The sequence below is a fragment of the Glycine max genome, chromosome 6 (genome assembly GCF_000004515.6).
Source record: "Glycine max cultivar Williams 82 chromosome 6, Glycine_max_v4.0, whole genome shotgun sequence".
Classification (NCBI taxonomy): domain Eukaryota; kingdom Viridiplantae; phylum Streptophyta; class Magnoliopsida; order Fabales; family Fabaceae; genus Glycine; species Glycine max.
The window spans coordinates 10391265-10416914 of record NC_038242.2 but is presented as its reverse complement, the minus strand read 5'-3'; the positions used below and the strand labels follow the sequence as shown (position 1 = coordinate 10416914).

The following is a 25650-nucleotide window of genomic DNA, read 5'->3' as shown; positions in this document are numbered from 1 at the left end:
TAAAAAATACTTTCTATTTTATTTTGTGATTAACATAATTTAATAAAATTAATTAATTTTTTTAAATGTAAAATTATTATTTTTTATAATAAAGACAAGCAGGAGTAGTTCATGTAGGTACGATTAAAGCTATAAGATAACATGATTAACAAAATAATAATTTTTGGGATTTCAAATTGCATTGGGCAATCCAAGGTGTTGACTATTGAGTTGTATGCCGCCACTCTCCCTAATACAAGTTAAAATTCATAAAAGATGTCGATTATTTCATTGTCACTCCAAGTCATATCCATGGATCATACAAGTAATCAAAATCAAATTGGATACTTTGGATACTAACAATGAAAAAAAAAAAAAAACACACGCAACTGCCTCGATGTGCCGCATAAATGACTTCTAAAAAAAAATGCCGTATATATATGATAGTAGGTCGTGCATTGTTTTGTTAATTGTTTGTCCTCTAATATTTACAATAATATCTAAATTCACTAATAAATAAATGAGTGACGTCATCATTGGTTTTTAATTTTTATATACTCTAGTCTTTTTTTTCTTCTTCCATTTGACCCACTATCATATTATGCACATGCAAATTAAACTAAAACTGCTGCGTAAGTATGAACCTACCAAAAAATATTTCTTCATGGAGTTGCGTCAAATTGAGAAATCAGTGGGACCAGCAATAATAGAAGACAAGTGTTTCCAACTGAAGCTCGTGTGCAGGGTAGTGTTGGGGATCTCGTACATCGTGGACAAAGATCTTCGATCTCATTGTTCGTTCGAAAGGTAAGTCGAAAAAATATATAAGAATTATTAACTCAATAATCAGCACAACATGTCATGCTAGATTACCAGTGAAGCACAACATGTCCGGAATATATATAACTGCATTACCATACCAACACATGCAGTATAATACGGAGGGAAGATCATCACGTCTCTTGTGTGTGTTGTACATAAACTATGAAGACAAAAGGTTGATTTTGAACTGTATAAAAGAACATTTATTAGAAATAAATATTCAATTTTTTAAATAAATTTTAATACTTTGAAAGATTAGTCTTCACTAAAAGATAGTCCAAGTTTACCAAAGAAAAAGTACACTTTCCAATTCCTACAATAAAGCAAAACCCTAACCAATATTCTAATGTTTATTTTAAATAACTAAAATTTATAATAAATAAAGTCCAAGTTTACTTTATAATAAATAAAATCCTAACTAGTATTACGTTATTTTTCCTTCTTATGCTAAAATATAAAGTAAATTACACTTTACTCCCATAAAAAATATGAGTATTACACTGTATTTTTTCTCTTATGTTAAAATATATAATATAGGTTTTTATTTTTAACTTAATATCGTTAAAAATATTTTATTTATTTTTAATTAAAATATATACCGAAATATTTTTAATTCACGTATTCACTCACTGATAAGGATTTCTTTAAATATATTTAAATTTAAAATAATCTATTAAAGTACTAATAATTAAGAATATATATAAAGATTTTTGTCATTTTTTAGTGTTCATACAAAGTTTAAGGGCGACACAAACAGCGATACCATCGTCTACTTTTAAATGCAGTTGAAAGGAGTATCTTATTTTGTGACAATGCCTGTAGCAAAAGTATCAAGAACATGATACGTACGATTAAAGCACATAAATAGACCAAAAAAGAAAATGTTCCAAGAGGCCAAAACCTTTTAACATCACGTCGTTATTGATGCCCCATTTGGTGATACAGTGATATATATATGTAAATCATGGAAGTACATATTTGCAGTTACTACTTGAGACGGCTCGTTTTTTTTTTTTTTACAATAGATGGTTAATATCATGTGAAATGCAATCAAATCAACAAAATACTAATGCAAGAGTAATAATCAAATTAATCTAGTGTAATTAAAATGCTTACTACCAAACAAAAGTAAATTGAACAAGCTGACTTAATCATAAAAGCAAAAGCTAACTCCATGATTTACTACTAAAATAAACGTCAATGCTTAACCACTCACTTAAGCAAAATCCCACATGCTTAACCTTTGAGAGTATGTTTATTTCACGAATTAAAGGTTAATTCTTAAAAATGTAGCATGAAAAATATTGGATCAGTTTATTTAAACTTAACAAACAATTTTACAAAAACAATTATTTCTTAAAAAACAAAAAAAAGTATTTTAAATAAAAAAATTTAGACAAATATATAAAAAAAAATCTTATTTTATTTAAAAAAAACATATTTCTAAAAAAAATATTAAACAAATGGGTTATACACATGTTTGTTATAAGCTTTGAAAAAAAAATTCTGTGTATTATTGATTTTCAAGAATATTATATCTTTCATTTTAACATGTTTTTCTACACTTTTATTCTTAGGAGGTATAAGAATATGATATTCTCGGGAGAACGAGAAAATTTATAATTTCCTAAAATACTAGTAACTTTTTATTTTATTTAAAAAAATATTTTTAATTTTAAAACATATTTTCAAGAATATTAAAATGTAACAAAATATATTTTTGAATATACTCAAAAATAATATTTTTGATCATAATATTTTTAAAAATATAATTCCTAAGAAAATAGCATGATACTTTGAAACAAATGCTGCCTGTGAAAAAAAGTAAAAAAAGCCCAATATGCTTAACCAAATCATCAAAGTTTGCAATAATATATAGATTTCTTCAACGTGAGACATACAGGCAAAACCAAATAATAAAAATTCCCGTAATAGGCTTCTCCAACATGAAAAATAAAGCATTATATATAGCAAATTCTAACCAAATAAAAAAATTCCCGTAATAGACTTCTACACTTTTCATAAACGTTTAAGTTTATATGTGTTCCCACGTTTCTACTATCTCAACTATCATATTCACTTTCATTTAAACTAGATTTTCTCTTGTGGTGAACTTTAATCTCTTAGAATACATATGGTATACTTTATGCTTTTAAATTATAATATCATTATATCAATTGACTGATTAACAATATTTTATCTTCAAAATTCAGACACACTTCTAACATGCCTACAACATAACATCTTATATTTTTAATATCAACTTAATATATTAACATAACTTTTATCTCTTTCAATCTATCATTTTAACATCTTTAGTTATAACTTAAATTTGAATATTTTTTAAACAAATGATCATTAATTAAAAATAACAATACATTAAATTAGTTATCATAAAATCTAAAATATAATCTACTAGTGAAATAATCTGTGCCATACACGGGTGTTAATTTATAAATGTGAAAATAAATAAATTAGATATTATAATAATACAAGGTTATTTTTAATTAATAATATTTATTTTAAACTAAAATGTAATTTTGATCCTCTATTTCAAAATAACAACATTTAATCTCCTTATTTTACTAAGTAAATAATTTTGGTCCCTCCATGCAAAATCAATGTATTTAATTTTTTTTACAAAAATGTTATCTTTAATGGTGATTAAACATTTGATTTTCTTGGTAAGAAAACACTGAGGTGCAATGGTGGGTCCATAAAATTTTCCCCGTGACGACACAAAATAGTCTAATATTTTCTCAAATAAAAAAATATATAAGCTTTATTAAAAATGGTAATAAAAAAAATTAAAAACAATAAAATTTTAAAAATAAATTGGGTAAAATTAATACCAATTTATTATTTCTTTTATCTTTTACAACTATTTATATTAATCTTATTACAAAAATTATTTTGTGGGACAAGATCTATTTCTTTATGGAGAAAAAATATTTATTTGATATATTCAAAAAAAAAAAATACTTTGTGGAGGAGAACTACTGTGGTGACTTTCTTCGTGTTTCTTTAGTTCTGGATTTGTTGTCTTTTTTGTTAATATGTTTTTTTCTTCTCAAATTAATTTTTTTGAAAAATGTCACAAATTAACAAGCATAAGAAATATCCGAGAAATGCAGTAAAATGAAGTTGATCCTCCCAGTAATAATTATGTGTGCAATGACAATAAATGCAATTATAAGAATTGGGGCACTGAGGATCAGAAAAATGCTTGTAGCATTATATATAACAATCAAAATTATAGATAATTAGTTAATTATTTTACAAGCACACAAATTTTCAAATGAACAAAATGTTTGGTTAACATAATATAGTAGAACTCACAAACAACGACAATAGCTAATGATGTTTAAGGCTGGGTTGGGTTTGTTGCTTAAAGTGGAATTGATGGCGGTAGGTGCCGAGGCCGACGTCACAGGTGAAGGTTAGGTTTGGAGTCACCGCTTATGATATTAGTTTTCCATAGTTTTTTTTAATTAAATACATTTTAATTCAATAAAAAATAATTATAACGCTCAACGTTTATATTCAACCGTTAGCCCATTGATTTCGATGACGGACCAAAATTACTGATTTTGTAAAATAAAAAGATGAAATGTTTCAGTTTTAAAATATGAAAACTAAAATTAAGGATTGAAAAAATAGAAAAATTAAAATTGCATTTTAACCTTTATTTTAATACAAGGTATTTTTAACTAATAATATTTTTTAAGAAATATTAAAAATTTAATTTAGAAACAAAAGTGAAAAAGAAAAATTGAAAAAAGAGAAGAAGTTAAAAAAACTCCCAAAAGCACTCCCATTACATAAAAACTCCTAAAAACGTTGAAGATAGATATCTAAAAATTCTATCATTAAATAAAAACTCCTAAAAAATCTCCAACAGTAATTCTAATTTACATGTATGCTTATTAAATTGAAAGATTAATATTAAATTATATATATATATATATATATACTAGTGGTATAAAGATATGCACCAACAGTACTGGTGTAAAGTTTTCTGAAAGAAAAAAATACAATAATATCCTTTTTTTAGGTTTTGTGTAATTACATAAGTATTTATATTTTTAAACCATTAGGCTGCTTTATCTTATAGGAGATATTAGTCTAAGACTTGAGGGAGTGTTGAAAAAAATATGCGCGCAATATTTTTAAACATACATATAAGGGAGAACTAGTATAATGCTTTCAAGCTCAAAGGAATGTTAGTGTTTTCTTTAAAAAATAAAGAAATAAAGAAAGATTAATGTAGGAAAATAAAAAAAAGGATAAAGTTATGTGTAATTTGATAAAATCTGATAAAGTGTTTATGTAATATGTTCTTTTTAATATTGCTATCTAATCATAAAGTGTAAATATAATAAATTTGTCAATTTTGACAATAGTTAGGCTAAATGCAATTTTGGTTATCTTATTTTTTTAAAAAATTAATAATTTTAATCCTTATATTTTAAAATAATTAAAGATATTTAGTTTCTATATTTTTAAAACTCACAATTTCATTTTTCTATTTTAAAATATAAACATTTTGTCCATCGATTTTGTAAAATATGTGTTTGCTCCATCAAACCCAAAATTCATTTGATTTGTTAAAAATATAATAGTGAACATGACAAGAAAGACAACACATGATAAAGATATAAGTTATATGATTGTTTTTTTATTTTATTTTGTACATCGACTTGTGAATAATAGATAATATGATTATATTTGATAAAATTGGTTGAAAAATTAACTTATTAAATTATAAGTATTTGGTAAAATTAGTTGTTAAAGTAGTTGAAAAGTATAAAATGATTGAAAAATAATAAATTTATAATTTATTTAGAACTTAGGCATAAATTTTCATAAAAATAAAAATATTAAGGATAGAAATGGAAAAAAATATAAAAAGTTAGAAGTTAGAAGCTGATATTTAAGAAAAACAATACTTAAAGTAGTGTTTCAAAGGACGTTAAAAGCTATATCGAGGAACTATTGAAAGAATATTTGTTTATCAAATAACCAAACAAACTTTTCAGTTAGTAAAAAAAGTTAGAAACTAGTTGAAATATATAGTTAAATACAACCTACAAGTAAAATAATATAAAATTTACTACAATACCTAATATTAATTATCTTAATACAATTTATATCAAATTTAATGTATTTACCGAAATAAAAAAAGAAAGAGATTAGAATAAAAAAACTCGTGTTTCCTTTTTAAAAGGATTATTACTTTCATTAATTATTTTTTTCAATTATTAAAGATATAAAAATATGAATATATGTGTTTTTATTAATATTTTACACCCGAGACAAAAAATTGTCACATGAACCAAAAAGATCTTAAAAGCATTAATTGTTAAGAGATAATATTGACTATTGATTAAACAATTAATCTCATATTATATCACTAAATTTGACTACACTAGTTTAAGTTATTAACTCGTTGATATTTTAAATTTGATCGAATGATCAAAATTGTTAATTTTATAAAATTGGAGAATTAAATATCTTTATTGAAAGATAGAGAGCTAAATATGTAAAATTTTAAAAATAAAAAGACTATATATCTTTATTTTAAAATAAATGGATCAAACTTATGAATTTAAAAAAATAAAAAAATAAAATTTATATTTCAACTTAATAAATACCTTAAAAATCACATCAAAAGAAAATAATTAGTTTGTTGACCGAGTTTTTTTAGACTGTTTTTTCTAGTGAAGTTTATTTAAACTTGAGTCATAAACCACAGTATACTCCATTAAAGTAGGATCACTTCCATATTTGTAAATAATAAATTATTTTTGCTTTTCTAAAAAAATATTATTTTTGCTTCAGTTTTTATTCACAATACATATCCATTAAATTAATTTACATTGAATGGGTACAATAATTTTATGATTTTTGCACTAATTAATTTAAAAAATTACCCCACTAACAGTTTTTATTCACAATACATACCCATTAAATTTATTACTGACAATTAATATCACATCCATATTTATTATAAATAGTAATGATTATTAGAAATAATGAATTAAATTTGAATCATTTATTATTTTTTACCAAGAGTTAATGTTATTTAATGCATTTTTTCCTTATTATTTTTTTCAAAACAAAAGATGCTAAATCATTTATGTCATTATCGAAAGAAAAAAATAAATAAAAATGTATGTTGGTAATTTAACGACGTGGTGGGACCCATCGATCGCGGTTGTCGCATGCCGCATAGCGCACCTCACATGTGGCCCACCACCTGGCTGTCAACCAAGTTACCCATAGGACTTCTTTGTAATTACGCATTACTATTTAATTAATACTATTTTAATATCCTCGTGGCCCCACTCTTTTTTTTTTCCCTTCTTTTTCCTTAAAAAGATAAAAATTCCATCGCAAAACTGAAAAAGCAAAACTCTCACTCACACTCACTCCCTCTCTATAAATTCATCCTTTATTTCTCTTGAAGCCACTGATCTCAAACCAACACTGTTTACCTACCGGCGGCGCAGTTTTTCTCATCGCTTCTTCTTCTTCTTCTTCTTTCGTTTGCATCTGAAACTGTTGGCTCTGTTTTTATTCAACTCAACAGCACATCACTTTGTAAATTACTATAAAAAGCCAGATCTATTGCTTTTCATCCATTAACGAGGGGAAAAAAACAATATAGCAATCAAACAGATAACAATTTCTCGATTATTTTCTCCCTTCTATATTGACTGTTTCCTGAAGCGATGTCGTGCTCTCTCTCGTTTTCAAGGCTTTACGCTCGCTCGGAGAGAACTCTTCCGAGCGAAAACGAGAAGCCACGACTCAACGTACGATGTCCGGTGAGAGTGACGAAGTTTTTAGGAACGCGGCTGCGTTCGAGCGGGAAGAGCCTCGGTTCGGAGCGGTTTCACGTTTGGCAATCGGAGGGGCCGGGTCGGTCACCGAAGCTGAGGGTTGCGGTTCGGTCGGCTATGTCCGCCGTACCGAACAAGCCGCTCGGGCTTTACGATCCGGCCATGGATAAGGACTCGTGTGGAGTGGGATTCGTGGCGGAACTGTCCGGCGAAAGTAGCCGCAAAACGGTGAGTGCGACGACTTTGGCGTTTGCATGTGAGTGTGAGTATGAGTATGGTGCGTGTGATGTGCGTTTTTACGATTATGTGTCGTTTTTGCTGTAGGTGACTGATGCTTTGGAGATGCTGGTGCGCATGACGCACAGAGGTGCTTGCGGCTGTGAAGCCAACACTGGAGATGGAGCAGGGATCATGGTGGCTCTACCTCACCAGTTTTACAAGGAGGTAGTATTCTATTTTATTTTCTTAAAATTTTTATGGAGAACTTTTGATTTTCTTAACTAGATTAATATATGACTTTACTAAATTTCAGTAAAAAAATTTATTGTTAAATATGACTTTGCGGTTTTATCATCCGCTCTATTTACAATATTTTGGTTAGTTGTTTGGCCAGTCCGTTTCATTTTTTCTAATAGAAAACTACTATTTTAAAAAAATTAATCAAAATTTGAAAAAAATTCATGGAATTACTTCAGTTTTTTTTTTAAAATCAAAAGTAAAAAAGTATAAAATCAAATGAAAATAATATATTATTTTAAATAGTTTTCTATAGAATCATTTGCTTTTTCAAAAAAAGAGAAAGTTTGTTTTTTTTATGATGGTAAACAAATAGTATAAACAAATAAACTAACTTTTTTCTTAAAATTTCAAAAAAATAATTGATGCAACATAATTTGGGAATTATTTTTCTTAGTATGCAACAAATTAATCCTTTATTGGTTTTTTGTTCGGAAAAAGTGTTTTCTGTTATGCGTTTTCAAGATTCGGCGCCGGTGCGAGCTAAATTCGCTTTTCATCTTTTTATTTATTTATTTATTATTTTTAAACCCTTTTCTGGTTTGTTGAAGTATGCTATTCTTCAATTATGTGTTATAGATTCCATAAGTAGGACTGGACGCACTAAATATAGTTGGATTCAAAGTTATTATAAGATTAAAGTACATAGCATTTCATAGACTTTTAAAATTCGAAAATACTAAACTTCCACCTCACTTTTGGTGGATTGGAGTGGAAGAAAGAGAAAAATAAAAAATAAAAAAGGTAAAGAAAAAATAGTTATTGATATGATGGGAACAACAAAGAGATAGGAAAAATAGTTATTGATAGTATATAATAGTTTTATATTTTTATCTAATTATAAATTATTGTGTAAGATAATTTTATTGACTTTCACACTAATTATTTTAAAATCTAATTATAAATTATTGTGTAAGATAATTTTATTGACTTTCACACCAATTATTTTAAAAGTTATACTAATGGTGATTTGGGATTAGTTGAGAGTGAAAAATGATGGAAATGAAATAGAACAGAGTGTGTATAATTATAATAACTTTTTTTATTTTTTTTTTAATTTTTTTAAAGGACCTTTTAAAATTATTAAAACATCATATAATTTTACTTTCTAGATATGGGTGAATATAAATCATTATTTTATATGAATATTTTATTTGTCTTGATTTTGGCACGTATGATTTTTCCGATAATATATATCGTGGTTTAATGACTGGATTGTTAAAATTCAGGTTTGCCAAATATAGTCTTAAGTACAAATCTTACACTTGAATTAATTGAATTAAAGACCATAAGAAATTGCCTTTTATTTTTGTCTTAATTTCTGAAATCCTGGAAGTAAATTTCTTCATCTACTATGTAGATTTTCATCTGCGCTTTTCTAGGGCCTTTTTACTTGAGAATCCAGATTAATCATCCCAAGATTCCTCAGTTAAGGAGAAACAAACAGGAAATAGTTTTTAAATCAATCCATAGAGGTTTTGACTGATTCCTCAGTCTTTAACTTCTTCATGGAGCGTGATGAGTGAAAATATGCACATATTTTCATTTACTGATGTTTGATGCAGTGTTTTTCACCTGTTGGTTTGACTATTTGCAGGTTGTGGATTTTGAGCTTCCGCCACCAGGAAAATATGCCGTTGGCATGCTTTTCTTGCCTACATCCAATAGTCGCAGGGAAGAGAGCAAAAATGTATTTCAAAAGGTAACTTAAATTCTGAAATATCTTTGTCTTATCTAAAAATTAATTTCATGCATGCTTGCTTGAGTTCAACTTGATTTCATCACATTATTGTTATCATGCTGAAGTTGTAATTGACATTCACTTTCACAAGTGTGTAACTGTTTTGCTATTAAATTTACCATGGTAACTGGAGTATTATTGTTATCATGCTGAAGTTGTAATTGACATTCACTTTCACTAGTGTGTAACTGTTTTGCTATTAAATTTACCATGGTAACTGGAGTATTGGTTTTATATTCGTGGCATTTCTTTTTAAATGTTTTGTGCTTTTGTTGTCAGGTTGCCGAATCTCTGGGGCACTCTGTTATTGGATGGCGTTCTGTGCCCACTGATAACACAGGATTGGGCAAATCTGCCGTGCTAACTGAACCAGTGATCGAGCAAGTGTTTCTTACTCCAAGTACTCAGTCAAAAGTTGATTTGGAAAGACAGGTACCTTTTCTACATAACATGTTTGTTATGGCTTCTACATTAAAAATGAACATATAATTGAACCTAAGTTCTAGTAAAAGAAAGAAACAAATTTTCAAGTAAATTACTAAACTACACATCTTGATTTTGGAATAATATGCTAGCAAAATTTACAGGTAAAGAAGGAAAAAAGATATTAAATATTTTTGGTACTCACTTTGTGTGATTAATTTTAAGTGAGATTTGGATAATAATTTTGCCACGCTTAATGGATAATTTGTTCCTTTCATGCAGATGTACATATTAAGGAAGCTGTCCATGGTTGCTATAACATCTGCATTAAACCTCGATAATGATGGCATTACAGATTTCTATATCTGTTCACTTTCATCAAGGTGCTTTGCCAAGATGAGACATCTCTTTTTGAGAACTAAATTATGGTTACTCTCAACGTCTAAATCAGTTTCCAATTTTGTACAGGACCATTGTTTACAAAGGTCAGTTAACACCAGCTCAGTTGAAGGATTACTATTTTGCAGATCTTGGCAATGAAAGGTTTACGAGCTACATGGCCCTGGTAAATATATTATCCAGTAACTTCTCTTCTTTCTCCACTAACTCTATATACTCCAACAAACAGCATGGGGAACAACCAGTAACTGAAGAGATGCAAGGTTGGGGAATGACTTCTGAGGCATTGAGGTTTGAATGATCTCTTAAGTTCTTCCGCTTCCTTGATTACTATTTGAATTTGGATGCAATGGGCGAGTTGGTAAGACAGTTCATTATGAAGATAATCATGTTTACAGAAATTTCTGCTGATGTTCTGTGTTTAGTTGGCCTGGAAGACAATATCTTAGTGGTGGAGTGAAAAAATCATTTCAGTTAAAATGGAATAGGATTTCTGGAATTTCTACAGGCGCTGTGGCACTTCAGTATACTATCATTGATGTGCTTGAAAAATATTCATTAATGCTCTTAATTTTCCGCTACAGTTTATAGTCTGTAATAAGAAGAAACCATAGATACTGACAATTAGGCATATCTGATGTGCAGATACATTCACGATTTTCGACAAATACTTTTCCTAGTTGGGATCGTGCTCAACCTATGCGTGTATTGGGCCACAATGGAGAAATCAACACACTTAAAGGAAATGTAAACTGGTATGTCTTGAAAAACTATTAATATAGTTTGAGCCAGAAGAATGAATTCTATAATGCACTGCAAATTTAAATGGTTGTATCAGTAATATCCCGGTGCAGTTGAAATGGATGAATTGAAGAGTTAATTCGTGATTGTTTCTTTATCTCTCTCTCTCTCTCTCTCTATATATATATATATCTTAATAATGGCTACTGTGTTCTAGTCAAGTTTGGAAGATTGATGTTAGTTGATTTTGAAATAGGTGTAACAGCTTTGCACTGGATACCTCTCATTGCATTTTGAGTGAAGGATATATCAGCTAATAACTTACATTTTGTAGGATGAAGGCACGTGAAGGCCTACTGAAGTGCAAGGAGCTTGGTCTATCCGAGAATGAGTTAAAGAAGCTTTTGCCTATTGTGGATGCAAATTCATCTGATTCAGGTGATATTTTATCTGAATTTATTTTTGTGTACCAGATATGTTCATAACTTCATTTACTAATTATAGTTTTTCTTCTGCAGGAGCTTTTGATGGTGTCCTTGAGTTTTTGATTCAGTCTGGAAAAAGTCTTCCTGAAGCTGTTATGATGATGATTCCTGAAGCATGGCAAAATGACAAGAACATGGATCCTCAGCGCAAAGCCTTTTATGAATACTTCTCAGCTCTCATGGAGCCATGGGATGGGCCAGCTCTTATATCATGTGAAATTCCTGGACTGATAATTACCTGCTTTATCTGTAACACGCACTTTGTTATGGATTCTTAATTTTGTGTTGATTTAATATTATTGCAGTTACTGATGGCCACTATCTTGGAGCAACGTTGGACAGGAATGGGCTGCGACCAGGCCGCTTTTATGTCACCCACAGTGGACGAGTTGTAATGGCGAGTGAAGTTGGGGTTGTAGACATTCCTGTTGAAGACGTGAGTCGGAAAGGAAGACTAAATCCTGGCATGATGCTTCTGGTGGATTTTGAGAAGCATATTGTTGTGAATGATGATGCCTTAAAGGAACAGTATTCATTGGCAAGGCCATATGGGGAATGGCTCAAAAAGCAGAAGTTAGAACTCAAAGACATAGTTGATTCTGTTCATGAATCTGAAAGAGTGCCTCCATCAATAACAGGAGTGGTGCCAGTAAGTATAAAATAAAAATCCGTGTGAACTTTGCATGAATTTCTAGTTGACTATTCTCACTAATACATTTTCCATGAATTACAGGCATCTGGTGATGACGTGGATATGGAAAATATGGGAATTAATGGTTTATTGGTTCCATTGAAAGCTTTTGGGTATGGAATGTCCATCCCGAATATTTTCTTTATTTTATCTATTGTATTTACGAAGGATGTGTTTTTATATTCTGCTTTATTCTAACAGATATACCGTTGAATCCTTGGAAATGTTATTACTTCCCATGGCAAAAGATGGTACGGAAGCCCTTGGGTCAATGGGAAATGATGCTCCATTAGCCGTCATGTCAAATAGAGAAAAACTCACTTTTGAGTACTTTAAGCAAATGTTTGCCCAAGTGACAAACCCACCGATTGATCCTATTCGAGAGAAAATAGTCACGTCCACGGAATGTATGGTTGGTCCAGAAGGCGACTTAACAGAAATAACTGAGGATCAATGCCACCGTCTTTCCTTAAAAGGTCCCCTTTTATCCATTGAAGAAATGGAAGCCATTAAAAAAATGAATTACAGGGGATGGCGGAGCAAAGTTATAGATATAACATACTCAAAGGGCCGTGGCAAGAAAGGGTTGGAGGAAGCCTTGGATAGGATATGTGCGGAAGCACATGATGCAATTAGTGATGGCTACACTACCCTTGTGTTGTCTGATAGAGGTATTATATTATCTTATACTTGTATTGTGTGTATAATATATACACTGCCCTTCCATCTAATTGATTTGTTTCTCATATTGCATCTTGTAGCCTTCTCAAGGAAACGTGTTGCTGTGAGCTCCCTGCTGGCTGTTGGTGCTGTCCATCAACATCTAGTGAAAACACTTGAGCGTACTAGAGTTGCCTTAGTAATAGAATCTGCTGAGCCACGTGAAGTGCACCATTTCTGCACACTTGTTGGCTTCGGTGCTGATGCTATATGTCCATATTTGGCTGTAGAGGCAATTTGGCGACTACAGGTTGATGGAAAGATCCCACCAAAAACAAATGGTGAATTCTACTCAAAAGATGAGCTGGTTAAGAAGTACTTCAAAGCAAGCAACTATGGAATGATGAAGGTGCTTGCGAAGATGGGAATATCTACTTTGGCCTCTTACAAAGGTGCTCAGATTTTTGAAGCTCTGGGTCTTTCATCAGAAGTGATTGAAAGGTGCTTTGCTGGAACCCCAAGTCGAGTTGAGGGTGCAACATTTGAGATGCTTGCTCGTGATGCTCTTAAATTGCATGAGTTAGCATTTCCTTCTCGGGTTTTCTCTGCTGGAAGTGCTGAAGCAAAGGCATTACCAAATCCTGGGGATTATCATTGGAGAAAAGGCGGGGAAATTCACTTGAATGATCCACTTGCCATATCAAAGCTTCAAGAGGCTGCCAGAACTAACAGCAAAGATGCATATGAACAGTACTCTAAGCTCATTCACGAGTTAAATAAAGCCTGTAATTTGCGGGGACTTCTGAAATTTAAAGAGGCAGCTGTGAAAGTTTCCCTTGATGAAGTAGAACCTGCTAGTGAGATTGTTAAACGGTTTTGCACTGGTGCCATGAGTTATGGGTCTATATCATTGGAGGCACACACAGCATTGGCAACTGCTATGAATAAGATTGGAGGGAAATCCAACACAGGTTTGTTTTAAAAAGAAAATATGACTGCTTATTGTTATTGGAAAAAATGTCAAGTTTGTTTATGTGTTTGGTATTTATGGAAATGCTTTTTGGGACAAATTGTACTTGAAAACCTTTTCTTTTCTCATAATTTAATTATTCTAGATTAGTCTCCTCAATTTTCTTATTACTATTAATTTTTCCATAGGTGAGGGAGGTGAGCAGCCATCTCGTATGGAGCCTCTTTCTGATGGCTCAAGGAACCCGAAAAGGAGTGCCATTAAGCAGGTTGCCAGTGGGAGATTTGGAGTTACAAGTTACTATCTTACAAATGCCGATGAATTGCAGATAAAGATGGCCCAGGTAAATTATCACATTTGGATTTGACAACGTTGTTTCTTTTCGTAGTAATGTAAACAAAGCCATCAAATGGTCTCTAGCCCCTGCACTAATGGAGTTAAGCTTCTGTTGGAAGATGATTCGGAGACTAAAAAGGCAGGCACCTTTGAGTGCTCTTATATGTATACTACATTTGATCTTTGGGAAGGTTGACTTTTTTAATTGAACGTGGAGTACTAGAATGGTATTATTTTAACGCATCTTTTCATCAGGGAGCAAAACCTGGTGAGGGTGGTGAACTTCCCGGCCACAAGGTTGTAGGAGACATTGCTGTCACAAGGAATTCAACCCCCGGTGTAGGACTTATCAGCCCACCTCCTCATCATGATATTTACTCTATTGAAGACCTTGCCCAACTAATTCATGATCTAAAGGTATGATCATATCTTGCTTCAATCCTTTTACATTGGATACTTTTGGTTGGATTTTGTTGTCTTAGGTGTTCATCTTCTTTAATCCCTTTTTGTTACTATGCAGAATGCCAACCCTGCTGCTCGAGTTAGTGTGAAGTTGGTATCTGAAGCTGGAGTTGGTGTAGTTGCCAGTGGAGTTGTTAAAGGCCATGCTGATCATGTCTTGATCTCTGGCCACGACGGAGGTACAGGGGCTTCCAGATGGACTGGCATAAAGAATGCTGGTCTCCCTTGGGAACTTGGCTTGGCTGAGACCCATCAGACTTTGGTTGCTAATGACCTCCGGGGTCGCACAGTTCTCCAAACTGACGGGCAAATTAAAACAGGAAGAGATGTGGCCATAGCCACTCTTCTTGGTGCAGAAGAGTTCGGTTTCAGTACAGCTCCACTCATTACTCTTGGCTGCATCATGATGCGCAAGTGCCACAAGAATACCTGCCCTGTTGGCATTGCTACCCAAGATCCAGTACTAAGAGAAAAGTTTGCCGGAGAACCTGAGCATGTCATTAACTTTTTTTTCATGATAGCAGAAGAGATGAGAGAAATTATGTCCCAGCTTGGGTTTCGTACGGTGAATGAGATGGTTGGCCGTTCAGATATGCTCGAAGTTGATAAGGAAGTCATTAAAAGTAATGAGAAACTAGAGAACATTGACCTCTCTTTTTTGCTTAGACCTGCAGCTGAACTGCGGCCAGAAGCTGCTCAATACTGTGTTCAAAAACAAGATCATGGTTTGGACATGGCCTTGGATAATAAGCTTATAGGTCTGTCCAATGCTGCTTTGGAAAAGGGTCTCCCGGTATACATTGAAAGTCCAATCCATAATGTAAACCGTGCAGTGGGAACTATGCTAAGCCATGCGGTGACTAAAAAGTACCACTTAAATGGTCTTCCAACTGACACTATTCATATCAGATTTAATGGCAGTGCAGGCCAGAGCTTTGGTGCATTCCTTTGTCCCGGCATCACTTTGGAACTTGAAGGTGATGGCAATGACTATGTTGGTAAAGGATTGTCAGGTGGCAAGATTGTTGTATTTCCTCCAAAGGGGAGTACCTTTGACCCTAAGAAGAATATTGTAATTGGTAATGTGGCTCTATATGGGGCCACATCTGGTGAAGCATATTTCAATGGGATGGCAGCTGAAAGGTTTTGTGTGCGTAATTCTGGAGCTAACGCAGTAGTGGAAGGTGTTGGCGATCATGGATGTGAGTACATGACTGGTGGGATAGTAGTTGTGCTTGGAAACACTGGCAGAAATTTTGCTGCAGGTATGAGTGGTGGGATTGCTTATGTTCTAGATATGGATGGAAAATTCCTATCTCAGTGCAACCATGAGCTTGTAGATCTGGATAAGGTTGAAGAGGAAGAGGATATTACTACTCTTAGAATGTTGATACAACAACATCAGCGCCACACAAATAGTGTGCTTGCCAAAGAAGTGCTCCCTGACTTTGAGAATCTTGTTCCAAAATTTATCAAGGTGTTCCCCAAGGAGTATAAACGAGTTTTGGCAAGTACGAAATCAAAGGAAGCTTCCAAAGATGCTGTGGAGTCTGCTTCTAACCATGGAGAGGAGCAAGATGAAATAGAATTGGTGGAGGAAGATGCTTTTGAAAAGCTTAAGAAACTGGCTACTGCATCGATAAATGGGAAGCCTAGTGAGGTAACTGTAAACTTCTTTAATGAGGCGAGATCCACTTACCCCAGGCGTAACTATTAGCATACTTAGTACTTACATGCTCAAACAACTTCTTATGAATGTTAAATTTTATTAGTCCCAACTTTTGAAGTAAAACTTGTCATCGAATAAAAGTCTATAAAAAGTGGTTGATACTTGATCACACCATTTAACTTAACGTATAAAATGCTTTTGAAAAATGCAAGTAAATGTCAACAGTTAAACTGCATTCTTATAAATGTATTGGTATATATGATTATCAAGACAATATTTCATGATTGTCTTGGGTAAATTTATTTATTATAAAGAGTTATTTAAGTGGTGTAAGAATGCCAAGTCTACCCGGTGTTAGTAAATCCCATTCCATGTGTGCACGTGAGAGAGAGATTTGCTCCTGTTCTTATCTTTGCATTTGCATTCACATTAACGTTGTTTCTTAAGGGAGACTTCTTTCCTAAAGTTATCAGAATTTACGTTAAGCAAAAAATTGGAATTTATGTTATTGGCATGAATTGATTGCATTAATGATGACAGGTTGTGTATAAGTTTAAATTTCTGGTCTCTGTTGTTTATTGTGTCAACTGTCAAGATGACACTTACCAGCTATTATTTCCATTTCTATTAGCATAACTTCTTAGAAAGATATTCACCTAAAAAAAAAAACTTTAGAAATGTCTCTTTTACCTCATCTTTACTTAAGGCCTTGTTGATAAATGATTTTTGAACTAACTTTCTGAATAATCTGATGGATGTATACTTGTAATTGATAATATTATGATAGACATTCTCACTTGGTGGGATCTAAGAGTGGTATAGTTGACTTTCTTATTGCTTGACTATGAATGATTGATTTACTTGTTAGATATCTATCCCTAGATTACTCCTTACATTTTAAGTTGGCTGATGTCTTTGAATACGTGCTGACAATTGAACAGGCTGAATCATCCAAGAGGCCTAGTCAAGTCATTGATCCTGTTAAACACAGAGGTTTTGTTGCTTATGAGCGGGAAAGTGTTCAGTACAGGGATCCCAATGCTCGAATAAATGACTGGAACGAGGTGATGAAGGAAACAAAGCCTGGTCCACTTTTGAAAACCCAATCAGCCCGTTGTATGGACTGTGGTACTCCTTTCTGTCATCAGGTGTGCATTGCCACTTCCATGAATTTTTCCTTTTTGGATGACGTTGAATTTAACTTTCATTATTTGGACCCTTGTTTAGACTAAAGATACTTGATAAACTTGCAGGAAAACTCTGGGTGTCCTCTTGGAAATAAAATACCAGAATTTAATGAGTTAGTATACCAAAATAGGTGGCGTGAAGCATTAGATAGGCTTCTTGAGACAAATAACTTCCCAGAGTTTACCGGTAGGGTATGCCCAGCACCTTGTGAAGGTTCTTGTGTCCTTGGTATTATTGAGAATCCAGTATCTATTAAAAGCATAGAATGCGCTATCATAGACAAAGCTTTTGAGGAGGGTTGGATGGTGCCACGACCTCCAGCTAGGAGAACTGGGTATGCACTTTTTCACCCCTTTCCGTTATTTCTGATGTTGCTTTTCAATCGAATAGGTATAAATGTACAATCCACAAGTTGGTGTTTAGTGATTTTCAGTTATTAAACTGCTTGGCTTTGTTGTAGTTATTATTAAACTGGCTCGTTAGTTAACATCTTCATTAATACAGGAAAAGAGTGGCCGTTGTTGGAAGTGGACCATCCGGCCTGGCAGCTGCTGATCAACTGAATAAAATGGGCCATACTGTAACTGTGTATGAAAGAGCTGATAGGATTGGAGGGCTTATGATGTATGGCGTTCCCAACATGAAGACTGACAAAGTGGATATAGTTCAACGGCGGGTCAACCTTATGGCAGAAGAGGGAATTAACTTTGTGGTGAATGCTAATATCGGGCATGATCCTTTATACTCTCTTGATAGACTTCGGGAGGAAAATGATGCTATTGTCTTGGCTGTAGGAGCCACAAAACCAAGGTGAGACATAGTGCCGGAGTCCTATATATTATTATTGTTTGTATATTTAGTTCAATTTCGCTTGGAATGGATGTATATTAGAAAAAAAGGAATTGTTAAGAGAGATGCTTCAAAGGAAGTTTTTTTTACTTTCAATGCAGGGATCTTCCAGTACCTGGGCGGGAGCTGTCAGGAGTTCATTTTGCTATGGAGTTTCTTCATGCAAATACTAAAAGCTTGCTTGATAGCAATCTCCAGGATGGCAACTTCATTTCTGCCAAGGGAAAGAAAGTTGTGGTCATTGGTGGGGGTGACACGGGCACAGATTGCATAGGGACATCCATTCGGCATGGGTGTAGTAGCATTGTAAATCTGGAACTTCTCCCTCAGCCACCACAAACTAGAGCCCCAGGCAACCCTTGGCCACAGGTTAGATCCATTGGTTTCCGAAATATTAGTTGTGTTTGTTCTTTCAGACCATTTGTCAATATAGACTGCTTGAGAAATTGGACATTTGGCTTGCCATTACTAGGACTATACACTAAAATTAGCCTTTTAAAACTCAATGATGGCTAACGGTGCCTTTAAGTTTTCTATGTACATTAATTAACTGACTCCGTGGAGTGTCCTGTAATTGAAAAAAATCTCTTAATTGGTTTTAGCAAAATTGAAATGAAATGACTCCAAGTGTCAATTTTTTCGTTGTAATTGTGCACGATTTTTTGTTTAACCTAGTGTTTCTGAAATACAGTGGCCTCGCATATACCGAGTAGATTATGGGCACCAAGAAGGTGCAGCAAAATTTGGGAAAGATCCAAGATCTTATGAGGTATTGACTAAGCGGTTTGTGGGAGATGAAAATGGAGTTGTGAAGGGACTTGAAGTAATACGTGTCCTCTGGGAGAAGGATGAAACTGGGAGGTTTCAATTTAAGGAAATTGAGGGCTCCGAAGAGATTCTTGAGGCTGACCTAGTTTTACTGGCCATGGGATTCCTTGGCCCTGAGCCTGTAAGTATTCATGATAGCTTCATCTCTTAGTTGTTAACCGAATGTGGTATTTGTCTCTACTGCTTGTTGGTGGTTGAAAAGTCGAAAGAAATGAAAAGATGCTAAAAGAAGTTGAAACAATAAATTAAATTGAAATGTCCATTAGGAAGTGGCTAATGACTGATCTTTTTGCTCTTGGTCTTGCAGACAATTGCAGAGAAGTTGGGTATTGAGCGAGACAACAGGTCAAACTTCAAGGCAGAGTATGGTCGTTTCTCAACCAGTCTTAAAGGGGTGTTTGCAGCCGGAGATTGTCGACGTGGTCAGTCCCTGGTGGTATGGGCAATTTCAGAGGGACGACAAGCTGCAGCACAAGTTGACAGTTTCCTCACAAATGAAGACATAGAGCACAATGTTGCCGGAAGTCCAGACGACAAGCTGCAGCACAAGTTTGCAGTGCCAAACAAACAGTGATTACTTAGGAAAGCCTTCTGAGATTTTTCTTTTCTACAAGATGGAATAATAAGAGATGGCTGCTGGAGATTCATTGAGCATTGCTGGTTCGTGGTTGCGGCCCCATATAAATTTAGGGGGGAAAATAATAAAGAAGCGATTTAAGGGTACAAGGATAGTGCATAGTAGAAAATTAGGAATGTTCATAGGCTTTGTTATGGAAAGGCTATTTCTTGGTTAATTATTGCTGTGTGGAATGAAAATGTACAGTTTGGTAATTAATGATTTAGGTTATTGTTTCCAATTTAAATTGCTTTGAAATGAGTATTGTGAGGTTCTTGCTCATCTGACTGATTTTTCCACACAGCCAAATGTTGATTATTGCAATGTTCTTGGCAGATGAAGTTTCAAATTTGATATTACATAAAATTAAACTAAATTAAATTAAATTATTTTGATATTTAATTTGGTTGACTTTTTATCTTAAAATAAATCGAATTTTAGTGTTACTGAATTTTAAAAGAGTTGTTTTAATAGTGAAACTTAACTAAAAATTCCAAATCCGGAGAGAGCCGTAAGTCATAGTTACAGTTTGGGAATTGATTAATGAGAATGGGACCATGAAGTGTAGCTAGCATAAGCTCCACATTCAGATGTTGAATCTGAAATGGACTTGTTCAATCGACTGACCAAGCGTGATGATGCACAGTAAAACCCGTCCCCAGTACGTTATCCACACTAACCTCTCTTTTATATTGATTGGCTAAAAAATACAAGCAAATGAAATGAGAAGTTTGATTGGTATATTTTTTTTTATCATGACGTTGATTGGTATATATATATATGATATGTAAATAATTAAATATCGTTATATCAATATTCTAATTCAATAGTCCAGCACCACCCATATTCGACAACAAGATCAAAATTCACCCCAACCCAAAGTGAACAGAACTGCTTTCCCAAACATGAAAATTCCCAATACCATACTCAAACTCTTCCTCTTCATCCTCTTGAACCCATCCCAGATAGCAATAGCACTAGCAAGTATAGAAGCATGTTTAGACAGCGTTTGCCAAACTCACGAGCCAGTAATCCGATTCCCGTTCCGCATAGAGGGAGAGCAAGAGAATTCATGTGGCCACCCAGGGTTCAGCGTTTCTTGCAACCACAACGGCCAAACACTACTTAACCTATCTTACTGCGGCGAAGAACTCAGAATCCAAAGAATAAACTATGCCGCGCAGCAACTATGGGTGAACGACCCCAACAACTGCCTCCCCAAACGCCTCCTCTCTCTTAACCTCTCCGCCTCTCCCTTCGACGCTGTTTACCGCCAAAAATTCACCTTCTTCAACTGCTCCTTCAACTTGGAGTACCTCGTCCGTCGTTACCGTCCAATAAGTTGTCTCAGCGATTCTCCCAAGTACCTCGTTTTTGCGACGCCTTCTTCGACTGTGTTTGGACACTTGTCGTCTGTGTGTGACTTGGTGGCGACGGTGACGGTGCCGGTTCAGTCGCCGTTTAATGATCGAGTGACGTCGTCAGAACTCAGCGACGATCTGCGATTCTCGTGGGACTCGCCGTCGTGCGGGAGGTGCGAGTCGCACGGTGGACGGTGCGGATTCAAGAGCAACGAGACTTTTGAGCTTGATTGTTCCCTTGTCCCTTCAAAAGGTAAACCATGTACTACCACTCACTCCATAAAATGTGAGTCTCAATATAAGAGCTCCATTAATAAGTGATGAAATTTTCCTATGAGTTATCATTGAGCATATTTTTAAGAAAATAGTCATAAAATTATGGTAAATGCTAACCATACATTTAAGGCATTGGTTAAGGATAAAGAAAAATTATTAAAAATTGTCATTAATGCACTTTCTACAATAATTTTCAATGCATTCTAAACATAAATTTTAATAAAAAAAAATATTTTGAATTTCTTAACTAACTAGTACTCTAATTCCTAAAATTATTTAGGCTTACATCATAAAAGTTTTATTAATGAGGGACCTTAGAAGTTAGAACATTGATTTTTTAGCATGTTGTAAAAGATTAACCATGAATTTTTACACTGACAGGGATTTCCCATGGTGCACGTTACGCCATAGTCATATGCATAGGGGCAACAGCTTTGTTGTGCTGCATGGGAGTATTGAGGTGCATCCACAGCTGGTTAAGAATCGGGAACCAAGATGGGCCTTGGGCTAATGAAACGGTGCCAGATTTTGAGGCTCTAGCGGGCTCACGGCCCACAACAGTCACGGGCCTCGACAGGCCCACAATTGAATCGTACCCAAAAATAGTGTTAGGTGAGAACAGAGGCTTACCAAAGAAGGGTGACAAGACCTGCTCAATATGCCTATCAGAGTACATACCCAAAGAGACAGTGAAAACCATACCAGAATGTGGACACTGCTTTCATGCACAATGCATCGATGAATGGCTTCCACTGAACGCGTCGTGCCCAATTTGCCGAACTTCTCCACGAAAGTTACCACAACCACGTGCTCGATCATCACCACAATAATGCTTTAACTTTTTATCTCTCATATTTATATACGAATCACTTTACCACAGAAGATTTTTAAGACAGGCATAATTTGATAACTATTACATTCTCCTGCATTGTAATGTGAAACATACATATCTTACAACTAGTAATGTAAATATTTCTTTGCAAAAGTAACCATTAATATTTGTTGAGTCTGTCTATAATCAATTAAATTAGTTATAATAAAAGTTAATAAAATCAATATTCTTGTCAATCTTTTATTAATTAATATTGAATCGCTGTTTATTTGCGATACCCCATCACCATAATCTATGTTAGTTTCAACTTTTGATTTTATGTTTGGTATTGATAAAGTTGTTGTTTGATAGTGTTTTATTAATGTTTTATATTTCTATGTAGCTTATTATAGAAGTTGATTTTAATTTTTCATATACACACACACACACATCTCTCGGTACAGTGGTGGCTGAGGCTACTGAGGCTCCTTTTTCGTGTATATTTTCATATTTTAAATATGTCAAGTTGGTTTTAGAGTGAGACGATCTCACTCTGCACTTTTGTCATTGTCTATCATCGGCACCGCCATCCGCTGCCACACCTATCTCCAACGATACCTAGATATAGGTCGTCTCTTCCAGCGTAGCCCAACCCTAGAGGTTTCGAAATCAGAAACCTCAACACACGTCGTTTTTCCACGTATCATTCTCAGGCATGTGCGTCCCACATGTACGTCTTCGATCACTAGAACTGTGATGCGACACCTGGGTTTTGGTTGTCGGCCTCTCCATATTCTGTTTAAGTCCTTAGATCGTTGTTTTGGTGCTATTTGGACAGTGGGCCTATACACCTCCGTCCTTTGGCCTATTATTTTTTCTTCAGGTTTTGTGTCATGCATCTGTTACTGGATACTTCGTCCATGATTTCTCAAGATAACATTTACGAATTCCACTTTCACTTCTACTCCTTCTCCTTTTTATCCCACTATCATTATTCAAAAACTCAACTAAAAAAATTATCTATCTTGGTCTACCTCAGTTAAGTTATGGTTCCTTGATCAAGGTCACTATGATCATTTGGAGAAAGAAGCCAGTGAAATTCCAGCAAAGAGCAAAAATCAGTGGAAGACACTTGACTTCCAACTTTGCGTTGTTTTATGGCAATTGGTAGAACCTAATGTGTTGGAAATACTCAGATCCTTCGAGACTTGTTTGTTGCCTTCTAGAAAAATGCTCAAGATATTTTTGCTAATGACATCCAGTTTATTTGATTCAACAAATCATGCATTTTTTCTCAAATAGACTAACCATGACACGACCTCACACATAGCCAAAGTCAAAGCTGTCGTTGAAGAATTAAAGAAGTTCCTAATACATGATTGTGGATGAAATGAAAATGAAGAATTTTGGAATGAAGCAAAGTGAAGCAAATTACTCTTTTTATTGCCATACTTCTCCCAGGAAGTGTGTTTACCTAATTGTCTATGTTGATACAGGGAATGATGCTTCCAAAATTTTCCAACTAAAGCAACACTTATTCAGTCATTTTCAGACCATAAACTTTGGTTGCCTAAAGTATTTCCTTGGTATTGAAGTGACTCAATCAAATGAAGTTGTTGTCATTTCATAGAGAAAATATGCTTTGGTGGACATTTTGGAGGAGACAAGTATGACTAATTCTAGGCCTATTGATAGTCATATGGATCCAAATTAGAAGTTAATGTCAAATCAAGGTTAACCTTTTTCAGATCTAGAGAGATATAGAAGGCTAGTTGGGAAACTCATTTATCTCACAATTATCGGGCATGGTCTATCATTTGTAGTCGGAGTTGTTAGTTAATTTAAGTAGGATCCTTACATTGACCATTGGAATGTTATGATTCACACTCTTAGATACATAAAAAAGACTCAAGGACAAAGATTCTTGTATAAGGATAATGGAAATACTCAAATTTGTGGATACTGTGATGTTGATTGGACAGGTTGTCCCATAGACAGACGATCCACCACTGGATATTGTGTATCATTTGGAGGAAATATTGTCTTTTGAAAAAACAAGAAACAAAGTGTTGTTGCTCGATCAAGTGCAGAAGCAAAATATAGAGTTATGGCTTTTGTTACCTGTGAATTGGTGTGGATTAAACAACTTCTTAAAGAATTAAAATTTTGTGATGTTCAACATATGAAGTTGTATTATAATAATTAGGTAGCTCTTCACATTGCTTTTAATCCTGTATTTCTGTTTGTAAATCTATTTTTTCTTTAATTTATAATTATTTATGGTTTTATTTTTTATTTTAAATATTTTTAAAAAAAATATATAATAAATAATATTAAGTTGACTTACTTTTTAGTATATTTTTTTATGATTTTATTTGATATGTTATTATTTAAAACATGTTGTATATATTTTTAATATATTTTACTTTAAATTTTTTTATTTAAAGTTTAAATAATTTATCAATAAAAATTAAAAATGACATAATTAATACTAGTATTTTTAATTTTTTTTTAAAATAAAAATAAAACCATAAATAATTATAAATTAAAAGAAAAAATAGATTTACAAACAGAAAAAAAGTTAACAAAACAAAAATAGGGGTACGAATAGAAAAAAAACAGTTTTTTAAAATAAAAAAGCAGGTTTCCTTTAAAAAAAATTTAAAAAAAGTTTTTACGAGTCGTAAAACAAAAAAAAATCATAAATAATTTTATGACTTTGTTTAAAAAATAAATAAAAATATTTGCGACTAGAGAATCGTAAAAAAAAATAACATTTGAACTGAAGTGATAAATAATTTTACGATTTCAGTTAAAAGAAATAATAAGCCGAATGAAGTCAAAAGTTATAACACTTGTTACGACTTAACTTGTTTTAAGTAATTTTTTAAAATATACCCCGATTGAAAAATTAAAAATTTGGTTACCCTACTTGATAAAAAAAGCCTTAATAATTACTATGTAGTATGTACTCCTTCCTTA

At 33.3% G+C, this 25650-nt stretch overlaps 2 protein-coding genes across 4 annotated transcripts; both read left to right on the top strand.

Annotated features, from left to right (window-relative positions):
- Positions 1 to 7209: 7209 nt before the first annotated feature.
- On the top strand, positions 7210 to 20467 carry LOC100819513 (glutamate synthase [NADH], amyloplastic). Of its 3 annotated transcripts, XM_003526658.5 has the most exons (22): positions 7210 to 7874; positions 7971 to 8090; positions 9760 to 9864; positions 10183 to 10335; positions 10609 to 10709; positions 10795 to 10891; positions 11371 to 11480; positions 11801 to 11904; positions 11985 to 12164; positions 12257 to 12600; positions 12685 to 12755; positions 12844 to 13313; positions 13404 to 14273; positions 14461 to 14615; positions 14864 to 15025; positions 15129 to 16730; positions 17681 to 17887; positions 17993 to 18261; positions 18432 to 18737; positions 18878 to 19145; positions 19468 to 19725; positions 19912 to 20467. In XM_003526658.5, the coding sequence occupies exons 1-22, from the start codon at positions 7536 to 7538 to the stop codon at positions 20176 to 20178; spliced, it is 6558 nt and encodes a 2185-aa protein (XP_003526706.1). In that variant the 5' UTR covers positions 7210 to 7535; the 3' UTR covers positions 20179 to 20467. The 3 variants fall into 3 exon arrangements, with proteins under 3 accessions (XP_003526706.1, XP_006581638.1, XP_014631876.1); XM_006581575.4 differs by lacking the exons at positions 7210 to 7874; positions 7971 to 8090; positions 9760 to 9864; ... (1 more) ...; positions 10609 to 10709; positions 10795 to 10891 and adding an exon at positions 10947 to 11086; XM_014776390.3 differs by lacking the exons at positions 7210 to 7874; positions 7971 to 8090; positions 9760 to 9864; ... (1 more) ...; positions 10609 to 10709; positions 10795 to 10891 and adding an exon at positions 10966 to 11016.
- Positions 20468 to 21075: 608 nt separating this feature from the next.
- On the top strand, positions 21076 to 22846 carry LOC100818969 (RING-H2 finger protein ATL20-like). Its single transcript, NM_001317446.2, has 2 exons — positions 21076 to 21834; positions 22239 to 22846. Exons 1-2 carry the CDS (start codon positions 21126 to 21128, stop codon positions 22685 to 22687), a joined length of 1158 nt encoding a protein of 385 aa, NP_001304375.2. The 5' UTR covers positions 21076 to 21125; the 3' UTR covers positions 22688 to 22846.
- Positions 22847 to 25650: the final 2804 nt, after the last annotated feature.